Source organism: Ammospiza caudacuta, chromosome 1 (genome assembly GCF_027887145.1).
Source record: "Ammospiza caudacuta isolate bAmmCau1 chromosome 1, bAmmCau1.pri, whole genome shotgun sequence".
Classification (NCBI taxonomy): domain Eukaryota; kingdom Metazoa; phylum Chordata; class Aves; order Passeriformes; family Passerellidae; genus Ammospiza; species Ammospiza caudacuta.
The window spans coordinates 73415945-73425467 of NC_080593.1; the positions used below are offsets into that span (position 1 = coordinate 73415945).

The following is a 9523-nucleotide window of genomic DNA, read 5'->3' on the forward strand; positions in this document are numbered from 1 at the left end:
AATGTATAAATACAACTTGTTGGCTTCACTAGCCTTTCTGAAAAATCTGCTTTCTAATTCCAGAGAACCCTTAATCCACCAATGTAGAAGCATATGCTCTATTCTTAGCTGAATATAATGTAGTTGATAGCTATAATTGCTTCAACAGAATAAGAAACAATATCAGCCAATGTGTACTGTAAATCAGGCAAGATATTTATTTTGTCAGCAGTTGGAATATATAGCTGCTCATGTTAGTTACTATTTCACATTCATCAATACATTTATTTGCTTACTTACAAACTGGCATGAAATGCTACTGCTCTTTCTAGCCAAATAAATTACAAATTATAGACATCATGAGCATTATACAGAAATATGAATTCCACATGAATGGAACACATGAATGGGGGGGGAGGGAGAGACAGAAAGAGGTGCTCACTCTTAAAGATTTAAACCAAATTCTGCTGAAAAAAAGGATCCAAAGCCTTGGAAATCTGTGCTGCCTGTTGTGTACATAGTAACATATCCATCCATTCGGTTTAGTATTTGCCAGGGAAATCACAAAGCCCTCTCAGGCTACAGCAGCATATAATCTCCTTGAATGTTTTCCTGAGCTCCTGACTCCGGAATGCATAGATAAGTGGATCGATGATGGAATTGCACATGATGAGGATGAGGTAGAAATTAAAGTGGGACATGAAGCACACACAGTAAGGGTTGTAGGGGCAGGAGATGTAGAAAATCAGGTGTAGGAAAAACGGAGCCCAGCACACAACAAAAACTCCAATCAGGATGGTGAGAGTGATGGCCCCTTTCATGTTGGCCCCTTGGCGAACAGGGCCAGTCCCTGGAAGAACAGCAATCTTTTTTATGTGCATACGAGCCATCATAAACATGTGGACATAGAGGGATGCCATGAGAATGAGCATAGTGAAGAACATGCTGATTAGGCAGATGATGACAACACTGCTGTCGGAGTAAATGATGAACAAAATGCCTGAGACTGTGCAAGCAGCCCAGATGCACGTGATGATAACCCCTACACGCTTCACTGTCATGATATTATGGTACTGGAGGGCGTAAAAGATAGTAAAGTACCTGTCCACTGCTATTGAGAGAAGACTGCAAATTGATGCAAGCAAGGAACTGCAAATGACTGAGTCGATGACATTGTCAATGTTTATGGTAAAGCTCTGTGCATCTGTGTCTGTGTTGTTTAGCAGCGTGATCACAATGGTTTCTGATCCATTAGATACACTCACTAGCATGTCAGCCACTGCCAAGCTACAGATGAAGAAGTACATGGGTGAATGGAGGTTCTTGTTCTTAGCTATGGCCACAATGACCAGGACGTTCTCCAGCAAGCTGATGATGCCCAGGGTCACAAACACTTCTGGGGATACAAAGAGTTGCTCGTAGCAGCCTCCTGAGGAGTGGCCCTTCGCATTGGGCTCGCTGGCTCCTCCATGCAGTCTGTAGCTGTGGTTCCAGAAATGGAGAGGCTGGAGTGTCCCACGATGCTGGGTGAAATTCATCTTATGGAGATCCCTTTTGTCTTCCTGCTTCTACAAATCCCGTTCCTTTTGCATTCCTTTGAAAACCTTCTTTGGCTTTTCAGCTTGGGGGAAAAAAAAAAAGTAAAATAAGTTATGACCGAGGCAGGCAGCAGTTCAGAACACTTTGACTACTGTGAAAAAAATAAGATTTCAGACTCAGAAGAACTGGTTTATACCCTTACAGACACAGTTTCTGATCATTATCACATTTACCTTGGTGATCTATGTCACAGAGTCCCAACAGTCTCCATGTGTGCATCAGATCCTCCCATGTGGTCAGTTCCTCTTTAGCTCACTGGCATGCTGCAAGGCTTTTTTGGTGCTTTCCATCAAAGAGATGTGACCATAAAATGCCCAAGTGACTGCTGTGGAGCAGGAACTGTTTTCAAACTGCAAGCACCAGTCTCACTGTCAGGCAGTGCATGCTGGCTGCCTGTTTCACCGTGTGTGGAAGAGAAAAATATTCAGGGCACTCTCCGCCTCTGCTTTTCTTTCCAGCCAATGGGACTCAGGAGCTGCAGAAAGTGGAGGGGCTGCTGATTCTGAGCCTCTGCGAAGCATTGCACGGCACGGCACAGCGGGTTCACATGCAGCACAAGTTACCAGTAGCTACAAGAAGGCAGACAAGCTACCAGAGAATTGCTTCTCTTCTTTAGCTTCTCAGAATAATATTTCAATGCTGATTTTCAATTAGCAAAACTTTCAGAACTGTACTAGCAATCTTACATAATTCTTGCAGCTGAAGTGATAGATTTTAGCTTTCAGATTCTGATTTACTCTGTCTCCTTCTGTGGTACAAATTTGTTCTGCTTTGTAGGTGTGGCAAAACAAGATTAGGGAAGGAAAGCAAAAGAATATATTTTTAGTCTTGGTTCTCTCTCCTAGATCCCCTTTGCCTTGCTACTTTTCTATGCCTTAGCTGTCCATTTCTAGGATGTGTTGCAATGTTACATTATACTCTCTAGTAAGATTCTTATAATTTTTAAGATATGGAGGCAAGATAAGGACCAAAATCAACATGATCCAAAGTCACAAATGGCTTAATAAACTGTCCTAAATAAAGTAGTTTTTTCCAGGTAATAGGCTTCTTAGTAATTGAGAAGGAAAAGATGATGGAGTTGATTGCAGAAGCCCTGTAACCATCAAGAATTAAGATATTGGGCAGAAAAAGAAAATGCAGTATTTAGAACAGATTATGGAAATCTGCAGGAGACAAAGTTGGAACCTGTAAGAAGTAGAGCTCATATAATGGCAATGATGCAAAAGCTTCAATAAATTTCCTAGAAATCCACATGGCCCAGAAGCCCCAGAAGCACAGGGATATCCCTGGTTTACAGGCCATGAGCTGAAAGTCTGTTTGTGCGCAGTGTCTCAGGAAAAGCCTTTGAGAATAAAGAATAAAAGAGTGCCAAAGTAACATGAAGAGAGAGGACAAAAGCTGTTTTGCTGTTACATCTTCAAGCATTGCAACTGATGTTTGAAAAACAAGTAAGCTGAACAAAGCCTAAAGCACAAATGGATTTTAAAGGCCATAGAAAAGTCAGTCGCTGCACCTGAGAGTAATGTTTACCAGGAAATTGTTTGAAAGAACGTTTCCAGTTGACTACCAATAAGGCTCTGGAGGGGTCTGTATCTGGTGCAAAAATAATAAGTGCAAATATAAAATCTCAACATGTTTTCATTTTCTGTGCATTAGCTGGTTTTAAAGTGAACCAGCTAATAAAGAGGTACAGGATGACAGAATGTGTGTAGAAGCACATCTATATTTAACATCTGAGCATCAGGATGGAGTGTGATTTTACTTTCACATTTGGATTGCTGTAGACCTATGGTTATTAAGACCTATATCAGAAGAAAAGCCTCAGTCAATATTTTCTGGACCCTTCTTCAGACATATTGCTTCATAAAACTGAAACATAAACCACCAAGACAAACAAAATAACTTGTGGCACAAGAAATCCCACATTTATCAGTTTGGAATACATCATTTACCTGCAGCATGCTTGAAATTTAGTAGTTTGCTGCTGAAAGGGTGACATTTGCTTTCCTGTCAAGACATAATGCAAACCAGAATTCAAAAAGATTTTTTTAATCTAGTTACTGATCCTGAGGCCACTATACAGTATTCACTAACTCCTGACATAGACAGGATATGCCCACCCAAACATTAAAGAATAGAACTACAGAAAAATTATATAAAGACTGATGTGGGAGAACAGCATCTCCCCAGATAACCTATCTTTTCTACACCTGCATCCAGAAATGTGTAATCTTCAAGATATCCCAGTAGCCACTCAACATCCCTTCCTTCATGAATCTCTCCATGCTGGAAGTGCCCACAGCACAGAGATCTCTCCCTTCACTGACTTAGATGGACCTAGATCAGGTGAGCCTGGCAAGAATAGAGGGAAGCTTCCTCCAGGGAGTTTCATCCAATTATCTGTCTGTCTATTTGCCTCCTGGCTCCTCCCTTTGTCTGTACATTATCTCCATTCTCACCCCATTTACGTTGTCATTTGCTCTCTTCACCCTGAAGCTATCCAGATGATGCTCCATCTTTGATTTTTTGCTGAATGTGTCATAAAAATGCAATAATGGTTATAGCAATGGAAAGAAAAGCTCACTTTTTTTTTTCATCCACAGCTATCCCTCCCCTCCAAATTTCTACTTATGCCCTGCACTCTTGGGGCACATTTGTTTTAGTGCTTGCCACTCATATTTTTGGGATGGGGTTTCATTACTGGAAGCAGCAGACTTAAGGTAGCTTAGCAACTTAGCTGAAACACTGAAGAGGTGATGCACCTCTTTAGTTAGAGCAGGTGATCAGCCTGCTCTAACTAAAAGGCAAAACAAGCTATTTTTTAAAATGAGAGAAGATGGATGTATGTCTAATTACTTACGTGGTAAAAGATAGATGCATGTCTCAGGCCCCTATTTAACAAAAAATAAACCCTATAATGCTAAAATTGTTCAAAGTATCCTAGATCTCTCATGTCTGAAGACATGTTAATATTTCAATTATCTTTTTCAAAGATTATATGAATATTGCATAACAGATACCGCCAAAATTATTTCTTAAATTTTAAAAACTAAAGCTGAGAAAATATTTCTTTTAAAAGTGGTGGCTTGCTTTTGAACACCATGGAAAACCAGCCATGATTGCAGAAAACTAGAAAGTGATAACAGTGATATACTAATATGAGTTCCAGCTCTTAAGAGAAATAAACCATCACAAAGATTTGAGCAAAGCCTCTCCTTTTTAATATGCTCTGTTTGCAGATACTCTTTGACACCCTCTTTCCAGACAGGGTTGCAATCATCTCCACCTCACAATATTTTTGAGAGATGAATTATCCTCTGCCAGTTGAATTTGAAAGTGAGAAAAAAGCATTCACTGAAATCAATGAACAATCCCAAAAGTGATACAAGAAGACAGGCAGAGGCATGAGCAGCCTGTACAGGTTCACTGTGGGAGAAAAAGAAAGGTAGAGGGAGTTCGCCCGGGCCCTTTCTTGCTCAAATGCGCGCCGTGTGAGATCTCTTTGAATCCCATGACCATGTAACCCAAGCACAGAGATAATTTTTAGCACTTCAGCATCTGTAAATGGAAATAGAGGAGTGGCTCTGGGAAGCTGGGTAGAAGGGGGAACCAAAGAAGCAGATTTTTAACATTTAATTAGTCCCTTGGATTTGTGTGACTACCCTGGTACTGTCCAAAGGGTGATGCTGCATTTACATGCACAAGCATAATTTGTGGAGGAGTTTGATTACATGTCATCAGATCCAGTTTTTCTGTGCATTAAAAAACTCAAGTCTGTAACTGCAGTATAAACTGTGGTATATTTTAGCATGCTGATTTTGAAATTTTAAAAAAGAAACAGGCAATATAATTTTGGAAGCTTTTATGAGGTTTTAGTCTGCATCATCTATCTATGTAGCAGTGGCCAATTCCACCTAACACTCAAGATACCAAAAATTATTAAAATAATACAATGTACTTTTACCTCCTATCCACAGATGTCTTTGGAAGAAACATTTCTTTGATTCTTTCTAGTTCACTAAATTAGCCTCTGACCAATACAGGGACACTTTTTTGCTCACAGTTTTGGACCAATAGTTTTCTTTTGGTCTCACAATATCCCTCTGGATCAAATCCCTGTTTTTTAGTCTGCCCATCATACCTGTCAACTTACTACAATCTGAAAATCTCTGGGTGATGCATTCTCTATTGACATTCCTGTTAGTGATGGAGATATTAAAAAAAAAAAAAAAAAAAAAAAAAACAAAACATTCCCATACTCTGTTGCTTCCCAGTGTTCGGGATTTTGATCACTGTCTCTTGGGACCATATGCAAATAAAAACACTGGTCAGTGGAAAAGTGGTCTAATATATTTTAAACTAGCACTCTTTTTGGGGGCACTGATTGCCTCACAATCTTACTCTTTTAAAGTGAAAGGAGTTTTAAATCAAGAGACTCCAGTGTCGAGAGCAGGAGTCTCAGTAGCTTGCCTCTTTTCCTCATGTCTGCTAGTTACAAGAAGAGGAGAATTGTTTAGTCATCTGGAGACTGAAGGCACATAATGTTGATCATTCTGGCAAATGATATGTTTGTACTTACTTGAAAATGCTGTAAATGTGCAGAAGTAGAATGCTTTTCATTAAAATGGCATGAGAACCACCGAAGCTTTAAATACTAAGCTGTTTAAATCTGATCTCATTGCCATTTTAAGTGATCACCATTATGATTATGGATATTATTAATTTGCAGTCAATGCAGCAATCACCATCCTTTTAGTTTTTTCTCACTCAGCCATCTCAGAAATAATCAATTTTCTTTTCCTGGCTTGTAGATTTAGGTGCTTGCCTGTTCAGACTCATCTGAAGCACTTTTTCCAAGTGACTCCACAATCTCCTCAGTGTTAATATCCCTCTCCAAATATCTCCCAAAAAGACATGCAGCAGCATCTGGGTTTAGGTACAAAACAAATATTGCCATCAATCCAGATCATCAGACTCCAAAAAAAAAACATGTATTTTTTTATAAATAAGCCACTATTTAAATGATTTATGATTTTTAAAAATAAGCTGTTAACCTGGTCTTTTTCTTTATCCATGACATTTGAACATAAATATGGCAGAAGTAATATTCTAACATCTACATACACTTCTTTACTCCCTATATGTACCTGACAGGGCCATTCTCAACACTACCATTCTTTCTCTCACTTTAGATCATGAGATAATTTTATATTATGAAGTTTAAAAAGATCTTCACTTTTCTAGTCTATCGTCTTCACTTTTCTGTCATAATGATACTCAGTTTTTATCTGTGAAAGACTTTTCCTTCTAGCCAAAAAATCTAGTCAGCCCAGCTGTCTAACCATGAAAAATGGTATGTCTCATTATAGTTGAATAAAAAGTGGAGAGCCACAGCAGAAAAACTGGCAGATCATCATCTAAAGAAAGCTCAGGATTGTGCTGTGGGATAAAAGCAGCTGTTTTGTACGATGCCAAATCACTTCAGTTTCTCAGAAAAGTCCTCTGAGTGGGAGTAACCAAAAGTTAGTGTGAGATGCAAAGCTGCTCATTGGCTTGAGCTTTCTCTTCCAGTCCACTCACCTCTGAGTGTGATTGTTTTTATTCCAATGGAAAAGTTAGACATTACCACGTAGTCATTTCTTAGGTAGCCTTGTAGGAAGGAAGAGTTGTGTGCTTAGTAAGCACTATTCAAGATGCATGATTTATGTCTGAAGGGTCTTACATACATACATACATATATACTGTTACAAAAAACCAGATTATTTTAACCCTTACTGAATGTTCTGCACAAAAATTTGCATATATATATATATAAATATACATATATTTATATTTATATTCTATATCTGCACAGTGGATTTTCACAGTTTCCATTCATTTTGGTAGCTCCTCTAAGCACTCTGTTTCTCAGCAGAGATATTGAAGCAGTCCCGGACAGAGTCTGCAGGGAGTGCTTATGTTACTTGTGAATTGTTTTCCTTCCTAGGAGTTCTTTGAAGCAACTAGAAATCCCAGAGTCATAATGTGGTGTAAGACATAAAGCAGACACACGGGGTGATGTGACAAGTGAGTGAGTCAGCCAGCAGATGTGTCAGGATAAGACTAGATGAAAAGACAATCCTGAGAGTAATTCCCTGAGGTAAGTCACTGACATACAGTCAAAAATTGTCATTGTTTTCTATGAGAACTGGGCACAGAAGGGAAAAGTACAAAATGTCTAGACTTTTGAAGTGTTGCAGTGTGTCTACAGTGATTTGATTTCCTGATAACCTCTTTACAACAATCATCAGCGTATGGTGAGAAGAATATCCCCTTTCATCTTGTGACAACAGTTGTTCCTCCTTTGAAGATCTTCTCTGGTACTTTAAAAAGTCTGAGTTACAAGATTATATTGCTAATGAAGCTGACCCAATGGAAAGCAGAAATATTTTATTTTCAAAGCTCTTGTAGAACATTCTTCTGAAATTAAGGGGCATGAGCCAATTCCTGTTTTTGAATAGTAGATTTGCTCTGGGTCATTGCTGAGAGTGTCTAGCCCTCACTGAAGGGTTATTTTTCATAAACTCAGGAAGAGTCTCCTTTCTTCACTTTTCAGGAGAAAGTATGCCTTATAAATAATTTTCCTCTCTACTCATGGCATACAGATTTCATGGCTTTCTGTGACAGAGGCTGATGACTTTCTGCCATAATAGATTCTTATGAAAATGAAAGGTTAAATGTATATATGAGAACAGTGCAGTAAATTAAATAGAGTAGCTTATGTCTTTATGGTGCTCAAAACTCCACACTTTATGGTTGTCAAAAAAAAAAGAGCAGAAGGGAGAGAAGGTAGCCATGGTAGAAGAGTAACACTTGAATCACCTTTATGGCTGAGAAATCAACCTGGACTAGGAGATGCTTTTACTTCAACAGACAAGATGGGACTGGTGGCAGTCTAAATTCTAAAGTGAGTTAAAGATTGATAAGGGCTAAGAAGCAGTCTATAGAACTGTAGGTGAAGGAATATAATCTCTGAGAGGTAACCAAGAAAAGCCCTGGAGTTCTCAAGCTGGACTGAAATTTATGTGTTAATAATATTTTATCTGTCTTTTTACAGTAAAGAGATTTTGCTGAAGCTAACTGTTTAATTGAGAGGCTAGAGGGTTGTTTGAAACCTTTGAGAGTTAAAACAGGGAAAAACGAAGTACCAAAGGATCCTCCCATGCCGTGTGAAAGATTTTTCAATGAGGAAGGGAGTCTCTGCAGCTGTGTAAACTAGGATGTCAAATAGCTCTTGGGCAGACTCATTCAGGTAGCCCCCTACTCCAAAGTAAATCTTACTCTGGTGCTGTGTGAGCACCAGAGATGAGATTTCTTCCTCACATCTGCAAGAATGAGGTAGAGAATTGTAAACATGGGATGCAAGGGAAACAAAGCCAATTTAAATGCATGTTACATTTCCTTTCCAATATAGGAAAGCAGAAAACAAAGCTAAAATCCCTCCAAGGACTGTTTGCCTGGACAAACATATATCAAAATGCCAGCATGCGACACCTTAGGGTACTGTGAATTCCTGCAGATAACTGAAAAAAAATTATTAAACAAAAAAGATCCTGAAAATATTAGAAATTTAATCAGGTAAGGAAAATCACAGAAAAAGTTAAGAAACTTGTAAAAAATGCGCAAGCAACGAAAAGGATTTTTCATCACCTTGGGAAGCTTTGATTAGCTCTCTCAAAATTTATATGGCAGATAACTACATCCTGGGAAGAAGTGACTGATTCAGATTTCTTTCTGAGAAAAGCAACAATTTCCAGTAATTATTGCTGATAATATTAAATAAAACTTCTTTAGCAAGTTATTTTAAGAACAAGTGCTACAGTGTTTTTTCCAGACTGTCTTCAAACTCAGATACACAAAGTATAATTAAATCATATCATGTGTTTTCCTAAAAAATTCTGTTTCA

General features: G+C 38.5%; 1 protein-coding gene across 1 annotated transcript; it reads right to left on the minus strand.

The window, feature by feature from the left end:
• Positions 1 to 521: 521 nt before the first annotated feature.
• On the minus strand, positions 522 to 1517 carry MC4R (melanocortin 4 receptor). Its single transcript, XM_058812617.1, has one exon. The coding sequence runs from the start codon at positions 1515 to 1517 to the stop codon at positions 522 to 524; it is 996 nt and encodes a 331-aa protein (XP_058668600.1).
• Between the last annotated feature and the right edge of the window lie 8006 nt (positions 1518 to 9523).